Source organism: Podarcis raffonei, chromosome 5, assembly GCF_027172205.1.
Source record: "Podarcis raffonei isolate rPodRaf1 chromosome 5, rPodRaf1.pri, whole genome shotgun sequence".
In the NCBI taxonomy this organism is placed as follows: Eukaryota; Metazoa; Chordata; class Lepidosauria; order Squamata; family Lacertidae; genus Podarcis; species Podarcis raffonei.
Genome location: NC_070606.1, coordinates 18585462 through 18608534, shown reverse-complemented (window position 1 = coordinate 18608534; position 23073 = coordinate 18585462). Strand labels below are relative to the sequence as shown.

At 40.8% G+C, this 23073-nt stretch overlaps 1 protein-coding gene across 4 annotated transcripts in view; it reads right to left on the bottom strand.

Moving 5' to 3' along the window:
• LRMDA (leucine rich melanocyte differentiation associated) overlaps positions 1-23073 on the bottom strand; it is a 738096-nt gene that overhangs the window by 309948 nt on the left and 405075 nt on the right. For all 4 annotated transcript variants that reach the window (XM_053388140.1, XM_053388139.1, XM_053388138.1 and 1 more), the window contains one exon: positions 6861-6987. In XM_053388140.1, the coding sequence (XP_053244115.1) occupies positions 6861-6987 (127 nt within the window). The remainder of the gene's footprint in view (positions 1-6860; positions 6988-23073) is intronic.

Below are 23073 nucleotides of genomic sequence, written 5' to 3'. Positions count from 1 at the left end.
CAATGGCTGGTGGGATTAGCAGAGTCCCGCCCCCCCCCCAACGCCCGCCCCCATTTATATATATATATATATATATATATATATATATATATATATATATGTATATATATATATATATAAATTTGCCAAGCGCATTGCTGAATGCACACAAGCTAAATGTGCATAAGTTGTGAGTTACCTGCATGACATAATAAAGTAATAGTGTCTGTAACATAAGGAAACATTTGAGAAATCTTAACTCCTGACATTGCAAGTCCTTTTTCTGTTTCAGTTTGCCTACACCCTTCATTCATTTAAAAGCCAAGAGGACAAATATTGTTAATAATAATAACCCAATAAGTTATCAAGAGTTCAAAATATACCTCAGCAGGTGAACCATATGAAATGGTGCCCAAGACCAAGCATAAATGCAAATATGCATGTGTTCTAAGGCAGAGACTTAACTTCTAGAGGAGTAGTTCTAGAATCCCCCCTATCTTACACAGCAGACTTGAAAACTTTACAATTGTTGGGGGTCTCAACAGTCTACTTAACAAACTCCCCACCCCTACAAGTCAAAGCCCATACACAAGTCATCCTTGAATAGCCAATCTTGCTTGTCCTCATGGTACAGTCAGTGCTTGCCACATGACAATGATGGAGGCAATTCTGATGCTCAGAATCATCTATGCTATCAGCAGGGGTACATTGAGGAGAAGGAGAGTTGAACATAACCACAATTATTTATGTATTTATTCCTCTTCTCTCAACCCCTCATTTTCCCTCCTCTTCACTTGCATTCATTTGCTTCCTTTATGGAAGCAAATTTCACCTCCGAATAAAACTGTTGGTGGTGCAGTAGTGTGATTTCATCACATGATGGAGTACTCTTTCCTGCTTCCAAACTTCATGCACACAGAAAACTAGATGGCAGTGGGAGGGAAGAAGCATACAAGGTCAGCCATCTCTCAGATATGCTAGCACATAGGAACCTTTTTATCTGTGAGAGGATGGAGTGTTCCATCATGGGAGCTACCACCAGCAGTTCTGAAGTGCTTTGCCCCTGACATGAGGGTGTGAGAATAGGCCACAGTTATACAGTGGTACCTCAGGTTACATACGCTTCAGGTTACATATGCTTCAGGTTACAGACTCTGCTAACCCAGAAATAGTGCTTCAGGTTAAGAACTTTGCTTCAGGGTGAGAACAGAAATTGTGCTCCGGCGGCACAGCGGCAGCAGGAGGCCCCATTAGCTAAAGTGGTGCTTCAGGTTAAGAACAGTTTCAGGTTAAGAACGGACCTCCAGAACGAATAAAGTACTTAACCCGAGGTACCACTGTATTAGTTTCCACATTAAAAGAACTTCTCTATAGTAGCAGTGTTACTACTATAAACGCAGAATGCAATCCAGAGGACATTACGTATGCCTGGGGCCCAATTTTATATGAATGCATGCTTTAACCCTTTGAGTGGAAGAAACAGAGTACTATTACTCATGGAAACCTGCTTAATACTGAGTCAGAACAGTGGTCTATCTAGCTCACTAATGTCTGCACTGACTGGCAGCTCTCTAGAGTTTTGAACAAGAATCTCTCTCAGCTGGAGTTGCCAGGGACTGCACCAAAGCTGGAGAATTTCCCATGTGCTCTAGTACTAAGCTGCAGTTCTTGTCTCATGGGAGAAATATAATCATGTTAATAGTGATTTGATAAATTCATAATTCTCCGGAACATGTAAAGCCCCTTTGCCTTCAGTATACAAGAGGAAAATCCAATATTTTCTTGCAGCTTTTTGTACACGGGTGCTAAGCCCATGCTTTACCTCTTTTGAGAACTCCACAGTAAAATACACAAAATAGATGCTCTCTCTCTGTTCTCTGTCTCCACGCCCACCCTGCAGCTGAACATCCAAGTCCTTCCGGTATTACTGTACAAGCTTTGAACAGAATAAGGGCACAGCTCTAAATAATTATGTCAAAGAAATGACAACTGTGCTCTTTGCAGGAGTAGGGATGAATAATTACAAGGCTGGGACATAATTAAGCAATTTTGGCTGTCGTATTCTTGAGCTGTCATTTTGATGTGAAGAGCTGTCAGGCCCAGCAACATGCTTTGCACTGGACAGGCATCTTCCACTTTGATCTACACTTACGCCAGCAAAATGAGGTCATGGTTTGGTCATTAAATGAAGCTTCCTTGTCTGGCACGATGCCCCTTGCCCAGCCAGGCTTACAAGATTTTTATTTCAAAAAAAATCAAGCATGAGACTACATTCAATATTTTGACATCTCTAAATATAAACATCACTGGGTAATGAAGTTCAGATCGCTTTACATGGCGAGACAGAACAGAGCGTCGCAATGTTAAGCTGTTTTCTAATGAATGACTGTATCTTCCCTGTAACGACAGTCCCATCACAAACAGACTTTAAGCAACAAAAGATGAAATGAAGCAAAGCAGAAGAAAGCAGCATTCTGTTAAGAAAAATAAAAAAAATCTAGAGGAAGGCAGGGAGTTAGACAAAATTAAATATTTATGATTTCACGAAGATTGGTGATTGCTAGCTCCTTGTGCATTTGAGTAAACATAAGCTAGCTGGATGAAAATATCCTGCTTTGAGTCTCATTTCATGTGTTGTTTTCAGAAGGGTAACTAGCTCTCTAAAGATTTTTATGTCAAGCATGAGATGAAAGCAATTCCCATGGAACTTTCTCCGCCACCCACCCCCACCCTATCGTCCATTGTTTCCTTCTGCTGAATAAGCTGTTTATTTCCAGTTTATCATTATGGAAGAAAGTTAACCTCACATTTAGATCTCTCTCTGGGAAAAAAAAAGGTCTGATGGGAGTAGCACAATTCAAAGGAAAGTAATTCCACGTCATATCAGCTAATATTTTCAACAAGATTCCTTTCCCTTTGGTGACTGTAGTGTGCATCACCCCTCATTGGTGTGTTTAAAATATGTATGTATGTACATACATGCATACCTGCATACATACAGAGAGATTTATATATGCTGTGGTTAATGTGAATTCAATTAGCAATGTGCATAAACTTCAGCCATTTTACCATCACATGAAGGCACAGAGCAGGTACACACACAATGGTATTATGAACAGGAGATTCCATGCATTGTGTGGCAGCAGTTGTTGTCTCGCCAGAGTGGTGCATGCTCTGGTTATCTCCCGCTTGGACTACTGCAATGCACTCTACGTGGGGCTACCTTTGAAGGTGACTCGGAAACTACAACTAATCCAGAATGCGGCAGCTAGACTGGTGACTGGGGGCGGCCGCCGAGACCATATAACACCGGTCTTGAAAGACCTACATTGGCTCCCAGTACGTTTCCGAGCACAATTCAAAGTGTTGGTGCTGACCTTTAAAGCCCTAAACGGCCTCGGTCCAGTATACCTGAAGGAGCGTCTCCACCCCCATCATTCTGCCCGGACACTAAGGTCCAGTGCTGAGGGCCTTCTGGCGGTTCCCTCATTGCGAGAAGCAAAGCTACAGGGAACCAGGCAGAGGGCCTTCTTGGTAGTGGTGCCCGCCCTGTGGAACGCCCTTCCAGCAGATGTCAAAGTGATAAACAACTACCTGACATTCAGAAGACATCTTAAGGCAGCCCTGTTCAGGGAAGTTTTTAACGTGTGATATTTTACTGTATTTTTGGTTTTTATGGAAGCCGCCCAGAGTGGCTGGGGAGGCCCAGCCAGATGGGCGGGGTATAAATAATAAATTGTTGTTGTTGTTGTTGTTGTTGTTGTTGTTGTTGTTGTTGTTGTTGTTATTATTATTATTATTATTATTATTATTATTATTATTATTTATAAAGCATCTTTTTCTAGAAAAAAAACCCCACTGCATGTTACTCCATTATTTCTTCTGTCAATCTCTATCATCAAGGGTTACCTGAGTTGGTTCTCTGGTGCTGCTTCCTGGACGAAGACAGACCTGGTGACACAGCTCCATCCCACCCTTCCCTTCCTGTGCTTCTTCCGGCAACCAATCAAACCACCCCACCCTAAACCTCTGAGTGACATCTCTGGAGAATCAATGTGCCTCAAGGTGGGACCAAAGGCCCCACCTCTGAGGTAGTGAGTGGTGCCGCCATTGCCCAATGGTTCCGTAGGCAGGCAGCAGCATTATGTTGGGCTGGGTTAGGGCTGCGCCTGTCAATAAGGACGGTGGGATGGTGGCGCTTTATGCTTGTGCCAAAGTCCCACCAGTGCTTTCTGTTCAAGGCGCTTAGCCAGGGACAGAAGTTCTTGTAAGCTCAGGAATGGGCAGTGGCCAAGAACAGAGGCTGAGGGAAGGGGGTGCTATGGAGGTTAAGAGCGTGAACTGTGAGACAGAATCCCATCCACTGACCCCTCTCTTCTTCTTCTATCAGAGCTTTTTTCTGGTGGAATGCGCTGGACCTGTTTTCTAGAAAAAAAAGCACTGTCTTCAGCTATGGTGCTGAGCAGATTACAAAACATGGGCTGGGAGAGAAGCAGACCTAGTCAAGTGATGCTGTGTTGAGCTGCCCAGATGGTGATATTTGGATCACATGTGGCTCATACACCAGGGACAGAAGATACCTTGGTTAAAGCAGACTTTGATATGGAAACTTTGGTATAGCATCAAATACTTGTAGGGCACATGACCTATAGCAGATTATAAGTCTTAATATTGCTCGTGCTTCCCCAAAGCCACCTTTTCAGTGAGTGTTTGCACAATTAAAACTTCACGGTGTAAAGAGTTTAAAATGTATGTCTGAGCATTTGTACATACAGATGTTGTACACCAAATTCATTTGCATGGATTCCAATCCCCTCTACTGTTCCTTAGGATAAACCAATATATGGGTAACATATAATAAAGTATAATAATAATAATTCTACTTCACACCAAGAAGCATTTGCTCATGACATCCTAAATGTTTACAGAAGGGAATATATTATGCTAGGTAAGACCTAGTAATTCTGTAGCAAGCAATTTTAGAAAGGCCTATCTCAATGTTAAATTTGTACCTTGCACTAAAAGGATTGGGGAAATAAGTATATGTTTTAGAATAAGATTTAGCGGATAACTAATTCAAAAATTATATAGCTTGGGACATGGAACTGAATTACTAGAACAAAGCATCAAGACGTGATACTATCTTCGTGAATTGAAACACCTTGGTTAAGATAATGGATAGATAACTGAACAATGCAGAATTATAGCCAGAATTATAGCACATTTCTGAATTTTTTTTGATTGGGCCAAGACACATGTCTATTTCAAATAATATAACTATCAGCAGCATTAAAGTAAAATACAGAGATATTTATAGAGAGTAATATAGTATGAGAACGATTACAAACAGATGACAGAATAAACATAAGGTTTTTTATGTGTTCAACTGTTGCATTTTACAGGATTTAGCAAAGGAGGAAGCCTTTCATAAGAGCTTCAAAGTAAATTCTTTCATATATTACAGATTGCATTGTAAGAGTTGAAATAGCTAAAGGCTCTAGTAAACAATGTGTCAAACCAATCTCCAAATAAGAACTGTTAAAACTTTAATAGTTATAAAACGAACAGCTCTGAATTAATTTGTTTTCTAGTGCAAACATACAGCTGATAACAAATGTATCTAGCTACACTTCTATGCCCCCAAAAGCAGTTTACTTCTGTAGCTGCTATATTGCTCTTTAGGATAATTGGATATCTGCAGTATTTTTTTGCCACATATATTATAAAATAAACTAGTATGTAAGAAGTTGCTGGGTGAAACCCATGAGTGAGTTTTAGATAGCTAATAATTCCACGAGCAAAAATACCGATCTATGCAGATTGTGTGGTAATGCACTGATGTACATGGAAAATGTGTGTTGTTGTTTTTTCAGGGTAAACAACACTCACTTTGCCCAGTTTGAGAGCCACTGATGCAGAAAGCTTGACTCTAAAATCCCCAATTGAGTGATTCTTTCTCCACCATCAGCTTCCCACAATATAATTCAACTTGGGGTCTTCTCCCCAAGGTTATCTTCTGCACAAGCAGAAATCTAGGATTCCCACCACTGGTTTGGGAAGCAGGGTACAGATGAACTTAGCTGCAATCCATAACTATCCTGTTGTTTCTTATGAAATACTTCATTTTGAGGTGGTTTTCCTCAAACCAATCCAAATTTGGAAAAATAAGAGCCACATTGCACCTTAAGCTGGTGATGTGTACACAGTCTATAACACACTGAGTTGGATCCAAAAGTGCCCTATTTGATGAGAAAGACAATTCCACTGGTCCATGGTGCCTCCTCCCAAATTTCTATCTCCTGTTGCATTCTCAGCTCCCAATAATGGAAATGAGGGATATGGAAGGACGGGGAGGGAAAGCTCCACTGTATGAGCAAAATTCAACCCACACCTCTCTGCATCCATCCTTAAGTATCACATTTGTTTATACAGGAGACTTTCCCAGTGAATAAGACCACTCTGTCAAATTACTTCATAGATTAAAGGTTAATAAATTAAAGGTCACCAAGCACAATAAGATAAACACAAACAAAAGAGAAGAAAACTGAGGCCTTCATTACTGTACAGAACAAATGCCACAGTACATATGTCACAAAAATTGTCTCTCCATGTAACATACCAAATGCTTGCTGACATGCTTCAATTCTTTAAGTTACTAAGCAGGACACTCTCTCACAAGTGCAGTGACAAGGCTTAAAAAGCAAAGTTAAGAAATGTTCATGTTTTGACTGCCACCTGATATCAGTTACCTGACATCCAGGAGTATGTTCTGCAAAAAGCGTAGAGCTGACTATTACTAAAAAATGGCTTCAGCAGTAAGATTCTAGATCCGAAATGTTAAGATCCATAAACATTCCTACAGCCTTCATTCAGTCACTTACCTTTGTATCCACAGGCTTCACCACTTTCATAAAAGCACCCCTCAAAATGGCTTCCTCACGTTCACTTCTGCCAACTTTCCGAGAATCCAGAAACTTCAAGTTGGTTAATTTGTGCAAAACAAAATACCTGTTTTAAAAACAAACAAACAACCCTTTAGGTTAAGAATTTCCAATGACCTATGACTAGGAATGGAAGGATTTGCCCATTTCATTTCTCTCTGTTTCTCATTTTTCCATTCTTAAATTCAGCTCTTCATATTTTGCAGCAATTTGCAAAATAACAATACCAATAATAACCAAATCCTAATGGAAATTCATCAGCATTTTAGTATGAATTTCTCCTAATAAACACAATTTTCTGTAATGTTTTGAATAACATACCCATTTTTGCAAGCAATTTCCCCTAATATAATTAATTCAAATGTTATTTTCACTAATATCTGCATGTTTATGCACACTTTCCTCTACCAGATGCATTTTTGTAAACAGTGTTTTTGGCTGGAGAACTGCATCACATAATTCAGACAAGTGCAAATTTTGGAGGATCGCTGTGTTTCAGTTTGCATATTGGTTCGGAAAGTGTGACTTTGATAGATTCAGTTTTGAATGTCTATTGAACTGAGCTTCTCCTCCTATGACACAATAGTCTCAATTCAAAGGACATAAAATAACCTTACAGCTGCAAGAACTACCGTATTTTTTGCACCATAACACTCACTTTTTTCCTCCTAGAAAGTAAGGGGAAATGTCTGTGCGTGTTATGGAGCGAATGCCTACGGATGGTGGGGGGATCTGCTGCAGTCGTGAGCAGAGGATCCATGGTTCCCCTTTCTTCCCTCCTCCATGGCTCGCTTTGAAACAGCAAAGCGGGAGAAGAGCCGCTGAGTGGGGAGGAGAGAGGGACAGAGAGCCTGCTTGCTTTAAAGGAGCAAAGCGGGAGAGGAGAGGAGCCTTCTCCTCTTATACCCCTCTTCTGCATTATTAACAGCATCCTTCTCCACCCACCCCATGCATGTCCCTTGTCCCTTGAGTGCTTTTCCTTCCCTCCCCACTTAAAACGTGGTTACAAAGCACAGATCCACATGGATCCTCAGGATTTTTGCATTGGGCTACCCCAAACTCACCGTCAGATCACATGTCTGTGGCCACAGCATGAACCACAAAAATCATACATCCACTGTTTCGTTTAGAATATTTTTTTTCTTGTTTTCCTCTTCTAAAAACTATGTGCGTGTTATGGTCGGGTGCGTGTTATAGAGCGAAAAATACGGTATTTCTCCAACATATCAGCTATTTTCTACAATTATGCCCTTCACTCTGCCTTTTGTGATTCATATCAGTATTCGAACTCTAGCAAAACAATAGAAAAGGTTTGAGTCTGCAGCCTGTATCTTATTTCAGGACTCTGAATCTTGCATGTATGGAACCTATTTTCATTTTCCATGTACCAAGGCTCTTTCAGACATGTTAAATGCATATATGGGGCAGGGACAATGGGCATTCCCTCTCTAGGCATGTTCAGAGTAATGTTGGAGCAGTGCCAATAGTTATGAGCTACCAACATGCTGCGTTACCTGAGGAACACTTAGCTGGTATTGGTTAATACTGATAGGCTTATATAAGGCAGCAGTGGGGCCACAGTGAAAATGTTGTACCCAGTTTTGGTCAACCATATTCAAGGGGAATTATTTCAAAGTACAGCCACTTTTGAACAAGCAAGATAAGCAAGTTCTTTAGTTTAGGAAAATGAAAAAGTGAAAACAGACAAAATCCTGCTCCCACTGTGGAACAAATGCAAGTTACTTAACTGGCAAAGAGCTTTGCAACTGGTCACAATGTGCTGTCAAGGCTTCCTCCTCACTAATTTGGGGGAAAACCTGAAATATTCAGCTCAGTTCTCAGAACGTATCTGCTGGTGAACACTGCACTGATGCAATCGTGGTACTGCGATTTTTTTTTAAAAAAAATACCATCACAGCCACAGAATAAACTCTAACATGGATGCCCACCCATATTTGTTCAACTATGACCGAAGTCTTTTTCTACCATTGCTGTAACCAATCATGTCATCATGTGAAGCTCCTCAAAAAAGAAGGGCGAAACAGATCCTACCTGTTGACAAGTGTGACTGGGAGCTAAAATGCATCATTAGGTCCATGGTGAATCTGCTTTTTCTACAGTACATAAGCCTGGGTGGTGTGTGTGTACACCTGCCTGTATGTGTGAACACATGCTGATCTGTAGGTGGCTGGATGATGCTTGTTCCTTTAAAATGTACAATTCTATTTTTAAAAAATGTTTGCTTCTTGTTGCTCTGTTTGTCTGACTTAACATACTAGAATATCCTATAATTTTTATTAATGCATGACAAATTTTTGCATGCAAATTACTCCAAAGGAGGATATGAAATAAATTTAAATGGGTACAATATCCCTTCTTCTTCTTCTTCTTCTTCTTCTTCTTCTTCTTCTCCTTCTCCTTCTCCTTCTTCTTAGCTCCTAGATAATTTTCTCACTGAGATTTGGTACAAGATAGAAAGCAACCCTAGTGGTGTTTCACGCCACTAGCCACTCTCCCCAATTAAATATAGTGGACCCACCTCACGGCATGTCCATTAAACAAATTTCTACAATTTACCACAAGCTATCTTGTGTGAGAGAAAAGTTAGTGATTTAAAGTCTCAGGCAGGAGTTGATCAAACACAAAGAAGAAGCTTGTGAAACAAAGTTGGGTCAGGAAATGCATTCTTTCAGGTAGAAGCTGACTTATTACTTAAACTAAATATAAAGATGCCACTGGCTTAAACACAGTAATCTATGCACAGCTTTTCTTAAAACTTCAGTTGCTAAAAATCAGTTGGTACACTTCAGGGAGATGTTCAGGTTTATAGAATAGGTGTTAAAATGCTTAACTTGGTTTTCTGTTACTTCACTCTCAGTCCTTTACTTAGTTGTGACAGGCGTTACAGTTAAATACTTTTGACACGGCACAGATTCCTTCACAGCTTAATACTTTGGTTCAAGAGCGAGGGGCACTTTTTGTCTCTCTCTTAGCAATCCCACTCCTGAGGTATTTCCAAATAGCATAACAGACCCAGAGGATCACCTCAACCCTTTTTACTGCTTGGGAGTCATCTTTACCTAGAACTCTCCCCTCCTGCCTAGAAGGAGACCACCAGTAGTTCAACTCAAATCAGAACCAGTTCACCCCTCAGTCAAATCCTACCATAATCCCCATCTTTCATTTCATCTCTCAAACTGAACCCTGTCTAACATCTCAAATCAAACCCTATCTAACACTCTCCCTCAGAAACTGCTCTTTTTATATTCCCTCTCAAAGTTCTGTCTCCACCCCCCTCTCTGGCTGTCTGTCTAGGTAGCCAATCAGAGAGAGGCTCCAGCACTCTGGTAGAATTTCCAGTCTGGCTCTGCTGTCCCTCACAGACAGCTTCTCACATTTTGAACCACGACTAAAGGAAATATTCTCCTGGCAGGGTAGGGTTCCTATTCATTTTTGAGAAAAGAATCTAGAGGCTCATTCTCAGGAAAACAAAGGAGTTATAGCACAGCAAAATTCCCTGCACCAGAGAAGGGTGCTCATGATGTAAAGCAGTTTGCAGGATGACAGAAGTCAAAGTTTGGGCCAAACATTTGAAGAATATCTCAGGAAAGGTGAAAAGAGTGGCAACAGTGTTCAGCGGAGGTTCAAACATCCTAGGTTTTTATGTGAGGCACAACCGAATCAAAGTTAAGGTTCGTAAGATGAGAGAAAATAACTGCCTCGTCATAGGGAACGCAGTAGATTCAAAATTGCTTTTTCCCCTCCAGCTCCCTCTAACATTTTGGCAAAAAAGCTGCAGCTTGACTAGCCAGCCACCCACCCACACAGCTTTATTCACAAAAAGCTGACAGAGCATGGCACAGCATGGCATGAATCAAAGTTTGAAAAAAATCCCAGGAAGGTGATAATATCAACTCATCTCAAGTACTTGCTATTTACAGCCAGTCACCCAGATATGAAACAGACTTAGTGGAGACGGAGAGAGGAAGCGCCAGATCCTTTCCTGGCAGGAAACAGAAAGGTGATTAATAATATTTCCCACAAATGCCAAGTTTATATAGACCATCATTTTAGTAATCAGACTGAGGCCCTGTGGCTTGTCGAAGAGGCAACCTCACATGTCCAAATTATATGGAAAATGTTCAGGTTCGAAATATAAAGGACTGCCATTTATATGACTGAACTCAATGGAAGAAGCTGTCTGGAAAGGTAATAAAATCCCTTTCCTTTTTTTTAAAAAAAAGAAAAGCTGAAAAAAAGCTGAAAACTAGTTGAGACTAGTTTGCCACCAGTTGCAGAAGCGATGGTTAGCCATGCTTTTATGAATTATTATGAATTATGCTATTATGAATTATTCTTTCAACAACAAAACAAAAAAGAGAGACAAAGGCCACACCTTGCTTTGTCTGAGGCTTGTAAAATCTTAACAAAATGGAATATGCTTAGTGCTATGTGTTAAAATCCATCAACAACCTGAGTGCTAACCTGCAACCAACTCACTTCTATGAAAGAGTAATGGTACTAAAAATGAGAGCCCTCTTTAGCAAGCATAACATGTCCAAAGCTAGACAATTTGTTAAGAGTAGCTGGATGTCTGGGGATAATGAAATATTCTCAAACACATCTCCAACTTCCCTGGCTGCCCTTTCAACCCCCTGTGAGCCTCCGAGGGCCCTTATCTTTCACTGGAAGAGAATACTTCCATCTTGTATTACTGGCAGAAAAGCTCAGAGGACAAGGAGCTCTTTCAAAGAAAGACATGAGCAGAAGGAAACAATATGTCAAGAGCAAAGCTCAAGAGGAGTAAAAAACACCCATCTAAGTGCAGGGTGAAAAAAGATTAATATTCAGGTGCAGAAAACATCACTATTAGAAAATCAGCAAATGTTTCATGATCAAGTGAAAGATGCCATCAAGAAGCAGGCGGCCTCAAAAATGACAACAGACTCGAGCAGTGCTGTCTCATCTCCCTGCCAACTTTGGACTGAAGCCCTAAACGTCAGTCTTGTATAGCCTCCATCTAAGAAAGCCTAAATTTGTAGCCAAATGGTCTCGGCAGAAAGGGGTTTCCGCACACCCCTTTCTGTTTAACGTTTCTAGAATTAATTCCTCAAAGAAAGGGAACATGCAGTTCCCCCTCTTGGGGAAGGGGGGGGGGCGAGATGAGAGCCATATGGATCATATGACAGAAATCTTCCTTCCCCCATCATCTTCGCAGTGCAGATGTTGTATAGCAGAGGATGATGAACTATAAAAGGCAATCTGCAGCAGGCATTAAAAGCTACCCTGTCATCAGTGCTGAAACATCACAATAATGATGCCATTTTGAAGAACAGTCAGATTAAATCCTTGCCACTCAGATTCCTTTCATCAGAGAGAAATAGGGACAGATGGACGGACACACACACACACACACCCCATTAAGCACTCTGTGATGAACCATATATGCTATAGAACAGCATTTCTCAACCTTGCGTGCCCAGATGCTGTCGGACTACAACTCCCATCATTCCTAGCCATCATGGCCAGAGGTCAGGGAAGATGGGAGTTGGTAGTTCAATAATATCTGGGAACCCAAGGTTGAGAAAGGCTGCTGTAGACCAAGGATAGCCAACATGGTGCCCTCCAGGTGTCATGCCCACTTACTTGAGCTCAGGGCTCAGGTTAACCCTTTCATGCACACAAGTGTGAGTCAGTAACTTTCTATTACAACAGTTTTCCAAAAGATGGCAGATTGCTTGTTTGTTTGTAAGGGTTTGTGGGTAGCGGCTGGCTTGCTATGTATGTCTCTTACGCTTGTTTTAGTTTTATTGGTGCTGGTATTTTCACTTTTTTTGTCATTTAGAGTTAATCAGTAGTGACAGCAAACCCTGCTTGCCATTAAACCATCAGGAGTGACTGTTGAGGCGCCTGATGCTTCCTGTAGCCATGTATTTAACAGCTCCACACCTCACATAGGATGTCAGATGTGGGGAGCTGGGTGTAGCTTTAGAGAAAATATCTTAAACGCCAAAATTAGGGCCTCCAAATTGCCAGAGAGTCCCCACCACCACAGATGAGCACTAGAAATAAAAATGGAGGGACCACCCACAGCCACCTCACTACGATAAGGTAAGCTCAACACCCATACCCACAAAATTTACAATGAAATTTTAAAGTGACCTGCAAAGGAGGCATAAAAATTGAAGCCTCTTTCGCAGGGGAATAAAACATTTGAAAAACTGGGGAGCAAGCACAGCACTAAAACCAAGTGCAATCTCCATACTGAAGCTGCCTTGCAAGGAGAGGGGAAGAGGAGGAGCAAACAGGCCTTGTTCCAGTCTCTGAAGAAGAGTTATCTCAGTGATACAGCACCTGCTTTTCATGCATGAGGTCTCTTGTTCAATTCCCTGCACCTCCAGGTAGGGCTGAGAATGTCCCCTCATTGAAACCCTGGAGAGCCACTGCCAGTCAGTGCAGGGACAATACTGAGCTAGATGGATCATTGGTGTGCTTTAGTGTAAGGTAGCTCCGTATGTTCGTAAACCATGGTTTAATGAAGTTGGGAATGTGACAGCTGAATGAGCCCGATATATGTGTCTTCCATGTAGAATCAAGTAATAGAATACATAAATAGGATACAAATGGAGTAGCAGCAGCCCTCCTCTATAGTACATTTAACCTCATGGCCAATTTAGCCATAGACAATATCCAGTATATTGGATATGACAATATATGATATATGACAATATCCAATATTACAATATATGTAAGAATGACATATTTCAACACTAAAAAAGAATTTAAATTAGCAATATTTGAAGATGGAGTATCAGTCTAAACACAACCCCGCTTTACTAGAAAATATAGAAAAAAGGTACCTAAAGCCCCAGAATGAACATGTGCCCTTATAATATAAATTCAAGCCTTGTAAATTTAATCCAGGGTTATTTCTCGCTCCAAACTCTTTACTGTGATGTATGACTTAGTTACTAAGGTTATCACAGCAGTTTCCTAAAGTTGCATAGTACATAAAACATTCAAGTTAACAATGCAAGGAGGTTAACTCCCAAAGATAACCTGCTATCAGAGGGTTAAACCAGATGATAGGCCTCTGTCAGCTTCCAAGGAGCTATTGATGGTTCAATCAGTTTGTTTTGAAGGTAAAGTACAACAAAAGGGCACTAAACTTATTCAAACTGTCAACAGACACTATCTAGAATGTTGCTTGCAGGTAAGTAATTTTGGGTGTTTTAAGACTATTATCAAACGGCAATGGCTGCAGAAAGAGACAGCTACTAATAACACAGAATGCAGCCATCATAAAACACTTTATGGCAGGCACAGGGATCTATAAATTGCATGACATATTGCAACTGCTTTCAGCTTATAAAATTGCTAGTTAAGGGACCACTGCTTAATCAGAAAGAATGCTTCTAAATTTTGCATTCAATGTAAAAGAAGAATGTTTTATTTTGGCTGAGGAGGTGGATGGATCTGCATTTTTAGACATAACTTTGAACCCCCTTCAGAATTCCTGAGACTGGTGTTATTAAACTGACCCATTCTTTGTAGATGTGGGAAAGGTCATTATCTGCCATCGTGGTTGAAGGAAAGCAATGAGCTCTGGCGAGAGGAAAAACAGATATCCCAGGAAGGTCTTTAAAGACTCATTTATCTCTGCCTGTGAACCTCTCTTCTAGTCTACAATGCCCTTAGAAAATTGGCAATGCACAGAGTCCAGACAATTCAAGAAGTTTTGTTCTGCAGCAGGTCAGGGGAAGGTTAGATGTCAGTAATAGAGACACAACATTGGCATCATCTATCTATCTATCTATCATCTAGCTATCTATCTATCATCTATCTATCATCTGTCTGTCTATCTATCTATCTATCTATCTATCTATCTATCTATCTATCATCTATCTATCTATCTACTATCTATCTATCTATCTATCTATCTATCTATCTATCTATCTATCTAGATTTGGATTTCTCAGTGACAGGCTCCCCTTTATTGCCAGCTCTACAAAAATGGCTGCAGTGGCATGTGAAACATTCAGCTACTTCTGAGCCACTGGCTCTAGAATACTTGGTGTGTGCATGTGTGCGTGTGTATGTACACACACACAGATGGATCACTGTGAAGTAATACCATTAACAGATATACATTTTAAAATGACTTAGTGTTGGAGTTGCTGGGTCCAGGTTCAAATGTTAGGGTTCTCTTTCACCTTTGAGCCAATCTCAGAGGATTTTGCTTGCACAAAATATTTACAACATTTATAAGCCGGGTGCTGAAACTTCATACCTTAACGGGGTTGGCAATGGGAGAGCACATTTCACATTTGAGTAAGAAAAGCATCTTTCTTTCTTTCTTTCTTTTAAAGGAAGTTCCAACCTTCCTTTAGCTGTCACCAAGTTTGCCGTGCAGTAACTTTTATCTGCATCAAAATTTCACAGGAAATTTGGAGGGGCTGAGTTTTGAGAAGTTTAGCAAATTTCAGCAAGAAATGTATTCACACATCCTACTGGTTGAGACAAGGGCCTGTCTTAAGCCACCAAGCGCTTTCACATTAAACCATCTGAATCAGGGCAGGCTGTGCAAGTACAGGACCAGTGCCTGGGAGCAGTGTTCAGCAGGATGAAAGCGAATAAACTCAAGCTGAATTCTGGCAAGATGGAGGTTCTGGCAATAGGTAGTTCTTAGGTCTGAGAAGTAGACAGGAAGCCTGTTCTACACAGGGTAGCACTTCCCCTAAGGGATAGGTGCACAGTTGGGGGGTATTTCTAGATTTCGCTCTGTCATTGAAGGCCCATGCAGCCTCAGTGGCAAGAAGTGCCCAGCTTTGTCCATTCCTCTGCCTGGATAACCTGGCTACAGTAGTCCATGCTCAAATAATGTCCTGGCTGGATTGTGTTCTGTGTGGAGCTACTCTTGAAGACTGCACTTCATGATGTGTTACACTAGCACACAGAGTCCTGAATGGTTTAGGACCCAAGTATACTTGAAGCCTAAACCATTCAGGACTCTGTGTGCTAGTATAACACATCATGAAGTGCACCCAAGTATACTTGAAGCGGGGGACGTGGGTGGCGCTGTGGGTTAAACCACGGAGCCTAGGACTTGCCAATCAGAAGGTCGGTGGTTCGAATCCCCATGACGGGGTGAGCTCCCGTTGCTCGGTCCCTGCTCCTGCCAACCTAGCAGTTCGAAAGCACGTCAAAGTGCAAGTAGATAAATAGGTACCACTCTGGCGGGAAGGTAAATGCCATTTCTGTGCGCTGCTGTGGTTTGCCAGAACCGGCTTAGTCATGCTGGCCACATGACCCGGAAGCTGTATGCCGGCTCCCTCAGCCAATAAAGCGAGATGAGCGCCGCAACCCCAGAGTCGGTCATGACTGGACCTAATGGTCAGGGATCCCTTTACCTTTACCTATACTTGAAGCAGCATCTTTTCCATTACCAGACAACCTGAGTTTTGAGATCTGTGAGGGAAGTTCTGCTTGTGGTACCCTCATTGAATATGATCCGGGGTGGGGTGGGGGGTGTGCACTACAAATAGCAAGGCAGCACCACCTCTATGGAGCTCTCTCTCTCGGTTCAGATCTGACATTCCCACTCTTCAGGTGACAGCTAAAGACCAACCATTTTCGGAAGACTTTTAGAGCACAGCAGGAGTTTAACTGGGAGTGATATGCTGCTGTTGCTGTGATTTAGAGTGAATTGTGTTCTCCCTCTCTTTTAACGTACACGTGTTGTTGTTGTTTTAATGGTGGATCTTGAATCTAAACAAGATAGTTAATTTCCGGGTTGTTGTGATGAATTCTTACAGTTTGAAAAATGCATGTTCTTTTATGCATGTTATTTTAGCTAGAATCTTGTATGTTATTTCTTCATTGTCCAGGGCATGGATTTTAAACAGTTTAATATGGTATGGGGTGGTAACATTAGGTGGTGCACAATGCCATTGGAAAGAAGTACAAAACATCTGCAGCAGAAAATGAGGAAGAAACACATCAAGGTTTAATGTTATTTCAACACTAAATAACTGGAGATGACAATAGAGATTAACAATTCATTCACCAATTTGTTAAGTATTCAGTGCAGATGAAACTGTTTTTGTAGTTTCGGTGCTAATCTGACAAGGCATTTAAGGTTTGTATATTTTCAAATAGATGCACAGGATTGGCAGAATTTCAGTTGATTATGCTTTATTGAATTTTGTTAAATATAGTAAGGTTCAAAATATTCAAAATCTAATTCTGCATTTATTGTCTGTAGCTAGGATTAGATTTGCAAAGTTTTAGAAATCTAATAATAGATCTCAAAAAACCAGATTGGTGGAGAAAAACAAAGAATTGATGATTATTAGTTAAATGAACAGCATATTTTAATATTATTTGTATGTCACCCTTGATCCAAAGACCACATAGCGGTTTACAACATATAAATACAAAGTGACAACACAAAATGCATAATTATTAAAACAAAAACAAAAGCAAACCAATAACCCCCTTCCACAAACACATTTAAAAGGCCACAGAATGTTAATCAGCTGAAGACCTGGTTATAGAGAAACATTTTTAGCAGGCACCAAGTGAGCCTCTTTGGGGAGAGCATTCCACAAGAGGGGAGCCACCACAGAAAAGGCCTGTTCTCGTGTAGCCACCCTCTGGACCACTTGTGGAGAAGACACACGAAGAAGGGCCTCAGATGAATCTTGCAGGAAGCAAATGGCAACATGTGACCAGTCTCAATGGCCACAAGCCACCACTGCCTGCATGTTCATGCTTAACCATAGCTGGGTTTAGCATTAAGTATTGACTGTGTTGCTGGAATTGTGCTGCTGAAAATGGAGGTTTGTTTCATCTCATTTTTCTCTTATACTCTGGCTTCCTATTTGAATTGTTTTATTATCCAGCACTATTTTCTTTTCTCTTTCAATTGTTTTTGAATATTTTATGGGTTTTATGCTATTAACTTTATGATTATTAACAGCTTTGATTTCTTTCAAAGATAAAGCAGAATAAAATTCTATTAGATACATTTCCTTCAAGTTTTGCTCTAGGCAAAATTCAGTAGAAACTCCTTTTTTTAGTTTTTTCCCCTATTTCTATTGCAGAACCAACCATGTTCAGGGATTTATGAGAATTAACAAGTCAAGAAAGTGATCTGATAAAAGCACTTAACGCCAACATGCCTGTAAGCAACCCAAAACATGCCAGTTAATGAATAAGCTTCTCATCTATACATAGGAGAAAAGCTAATCCTTTGGTATATTGATATATTATATTAACTAAGTTATATTAACTAAGGGACACTGCAAAATAAACATGAATAAACTGCTTTTCAGCAGTTAAGGGCTATTGCCTCCACATGCTTTCAAGAAAGCTTTGCAAACAAGGCTACTAGTCACAATGGGAACGCTCTGCTCTGCCTCCATGGCCAGAGGTGTGGAGCTTCTGAGTGCTTCTGACAAGCAGACCAGCAGTGGATGTGTAGGGAATATGCTAAATCACAGATTTGTTGTTGTTTTGTCGTTTAGTCGTGTCCAACTCTTCGTGACCCCATGGACCAGAGCACGCCAGGCACTCCTGTCTTCCATTTCCTCCTGCAGTTTGGTCAAACTTATGCTGGTAGCTTCGAGAACACTGTCCAGCCATCTCGTTCTCTGTCGTCCCCTTCTCCTTGTGCCCTCCATTTTCCCCAACATCAGGGTCTTTTCCAGGGAGTCTTCTCTTCTCATGAGGTGGCCAAAGTATTGGAGCCTCAGCTTCACGATCTGTCCTTCCAGTGAGCACTCAGGGCTGATTTCCTTCAGAATGGATAGGTTTGATCTTCTTGCAGTCCATGGGACTCTCAAGAGTCTCCTCCAGCACCATAATTCAAAAGCATCAATTCTTCGGCGATCAGCCTTCTTTATGGTCCAGCTCTCACTTCCATACATCACTACTGGGAAAACCATAGCTTTAACTATACGGACCTTTGTTGGCAAGGTGATGTCTCTGCTTTTTATGATGCTGTCTAGGTTTGTCATTGCTTTTCTCCCAAGAAGCAGGCGTCTTTTAATTTTGTGACTGCTGTCACCATCTGCAGTGATCATGGAGCCCAAGAAAGTATCGCCATATTTTTTTTCTCACTAGGAAGAGAGTACTTCTAATAGAGTACTTCTGAGTAAAACATAACCAAGTCTGAAAGTTGTGTTTTATTCTGTAAAGACAGCACACTTGGGGGGGGTGTGTGTAATAATATGGGCATGAGGAAAGTGCTCATTCTCCTCTGTCCAGCTTCTCCTGCTGCTCTGGGAGGGGCCCCTCCCAAGTTGCAGGTAGCGGTGGTCAGCATTATTTCCTCTTCTTTCTTAGCAATAGTGATTAAGTACCCTTAGCAACAGGGATGCGGGTGGCGCTGTGGTATAAACCACAGAGCCTAGGGCTTGCTGATCGGAAGGTCGGCGGTTCGAATCCCCATGACGGGGTGAGTTCCCGTTGCTCGGTCCCTGCTCCTGCCAACCTAGCAGATCGAAAGCACATAATGCAAGCAGATAAATAGGTACCGCTCTGGCGGGAAGGTAAACGGCATTTCTGTGCACTGCTCTCATTCACCAAAAGCAGCTTTGTCATGCTGGCCACATGACCTGGAAGCTGTACGCCGGCTCCCTCGGCCAGTAAAGCGAGATGAGCACCGCAACCACAGAGTCGGCCACGACTGGACCTAACGGTCAGGGGTCCCTTTACATAACCCTTAGCAACAGTGCTGCCTGACAAGGGCTGAAGCATTAGAGCTGCCTCCACATTTTGTTCTCTTCCTGCAGAAATATCCAACTGACTCACTTTTTTTAAAAAAATAATAAATAAAAAATATAAAAGCTAGCAGTCTGGGGCTCCAGCTGTCACAGTGTACCCAGGTGCCTGGACCTGGGTTACTTGGATCCCCACTTCCCTGGTGATCTGCTTTGCATGTCACATTAAACCACAGTTTAAATCAAGCTGTGGTTTAATGTGTGTCCTCCTCAGAGTTCCTGCGGTGCTCCTTCCCAGCTCCTCCTGCTGCCACGTTGCAGACAAAACCAGCCGAAGTATCTCACTTCTTGTGTTGTCTAAATTTGGCTCATGTTGTTCATTTAATATAAAATGTTTATATTAAAATTAAGTGTTAAATGACCCCCCCACCCCCTCTCTAGATTATTGCCATCAGGTATATGGACTAAATGTTTGAGGCTGCACTGCAGTTGTGGGGGGGGGGGGAATTACATAGGGAAAGAAGCAATGACTATTCATGTAACAGGAAGAAGTGGGAGCAGCCCAGAAAAAGCAGGACAGAAGAGAACTGAATAAAGCATTGGGTGGATTCCATACATATCTGGGTTTTCAATGGGACAACAAACTCTAAAACTGTGTTTGGGCTTTGGGCACTTTGTATGTTACTGATTAAAAGACAAATAAGGCCACCTATATTTAAACTTCAATATATTCTGACCAAGACAATTTTTTCACAATCCAATAATAGCATGGTTCGTGTTTTTACCGCAAACAATAGACCCCCAAGACAGAACAAGTGCTGCTGGTACAAGACAAGTAACCAGCAATTATTGTGTTGACTCCCTGTGACTTTGATCTCTAGGTCATGGCCTGTGCTTTCTGGAGATCTTCAAAGCAGAGACTGCAGCTGAGGTTATTTCCCATTTATGCTGCTTTGCTAGTCACATTACTTTTTCTCAATACTGGAATGTTTCTCTACTGGCATATCACCTCACACTATGTTTTGATTATGAATAAAGTTTTAAAACCGAAAAAAGCAGGCAGTCGTTTCTACACAATGATACTTGGTAGGAAACGATAACTGATTATTCATAATTGATAGTAATAACTCATGTGCATTATTAATCACGCAAAAAATAAATTAATTGAATCTGATATATTTATAAATTTCACAAAAATCCAGAGCTGTTATGTTGCTGTCTTTTCAAATGCATATTTAATTTCTAACAGAGGCATCATATTTTACTCGGTGAACCACTTTCCATTTGTAATGTGCCTCTTAGACTGCAAGCCGTTAATTTATATTGCAAATTGCCTTGAGTACAATGGGAGAAAGTTCGAAAAATAATGTTATTTATATTTATATATACACACAAACACACAATACAGTATGATCCATTCTTGTTCGACATTTTTGTTTTGTTCCTAGATTTCATTCAAAATTATTTAAGTCTGAGATATGTGGGTTTTTTTAATGTGCGCAACGAGATTTAGACAACCATTTATTCTCTACTTTTTCACTATATATAATGCCTATTTTGCAGGGACAGGAGAGAACTAAAAAAGTACAGGAATGGCTCGGATATAATTTTACTGGGGTATTGGTGTATTTAGCACGAAAAAACTTTGGAATTCTCTTTCTGGGGCAAAACACTAAAAAGCCCTTTAAGTTTGTGTAAAGTGTTGTAAAGTTTGCTTGCTAATGCCATGTGGCTCAGATAGCTGCTAGAAACAAAGATTCACATGTGAAGAGAAAAGTGATTATTGCTGCTCAGTTAACACAGGTTGCTTCCATGCTGAGGAACTTCAGCACTGCTGTGGCACTGCTATTTTTTTTTTTTTTGGCAAGTGGCTGAATGTGGAATTAAAACTGTGGTTCTGGACTGCATCTATCTATCATCTATCTATCTATCTATCTATCTATCTATCTATCTATCTATCTATCATCTATCATCATCATCATCTATCTATGCCCATCTCCACAACCAAGGTCTTTCCAAAACCTTTACTCAAAGGAAATAAGTCCTGCTTCCTATTCAGCAAGCAACACTTTTACAGATGAATAGCCTCTTAGTTCCACCTTAATAATTCACTCCCTATCTTTTTTTTTACTGCAAAATAAATATATTATTGTGTTTATGCAGCTTGCTTAGGAATATATGAAGGCGACTGGATTAAACATTAGCCTGTGTACACTTTAGTATGGGCCAAAATCTAGTCCAGTTTGAAGTATGGGAGCTTCTATAAGCAGCTGTGCTTATAGAAGCAATGATTGTAGAAATAATACCTTAATGCCAATAGCTGACACCAGATCCTACAGGTTTCACAGGTTTGGGTGGGAAGGAGGGGGCCTGCCTCTCTGTCCCTATTTCTCCAGGGGCGCTTGGAAAGGGCAGATAAGAGCTTTTGAGATAAGTGTGTGAAAAGGTAGGTTCAATGAATTGCCCCTTAGTCACATATTATAGAACCTGTTTTCATTAGTTTCATCTTTGGTCTTTAAATCTTGTTATTTTTATGGCAGGTGCAATATATATCTTATGGGGAAACTAATACTGCATCTGCAATAATGAAGAACATTCAATGCTAGTTGTACAGGAGAAAAGAAAGTGATAAGAGAGATTCACTTCAGTTCCACTGCAGTAATACGATGCAAATCGGAATAATATTCACTTTAAAACCTATTTTAATTAACCTTTTCAAAGTAAGATTCTCCTCCTGGTTTTGGCATGATGGTTTGCCTTAATATGAGCTAAAACTATCTTGACCCTTTAAAAAAAAAATCAACATTTTGCATGGAAATGCAACAACAGCCATGATTGTTTTGATGTATAGCTGTGTGACATATTATAAATATTACATCACATAACCACAGAGAATGTCACTCAACAAGACTTTTTCCCCCCAGACAGCATTAAATGAACCATGGATTCTTGCCTCTGAATAGCTCCTTTAAGGAACTACTTTTGCTTAAATGATTAATAGGAGGCATATTGTCAGAAAAATGTACTTAAAGTGAAAAACAGTAAACTGTAGCGATATCATTCATTTTTAAGCAATTCTGTGGTGAAAATGTCTCATAAATTTACATGGCAACACCACTATTAGGCTCTTTATACGCAGGACAGCCAACGTGCCTTCCAGTTTGGGGTTAAGGCGATGGGAAAATATTTTATTCAAACTAGGCCACTTAGCAAAAGCCAAGATGGCACATTTATGTACAATTCAGAAGTTGGCACATTAGACGTATCTAAAGACAGTTCGGAATCTATTTTCGAAAGAGACTGAAGCACTCAACTTGAAATAGCCACTACAGATCAGGTTGGGAGGCCTGTCCAGATTACTGTAGCACTGCTAAAAACCACAGCAAACCATCTCATGGACTCCATGTCATGTCTCTTCTGGATAAGCC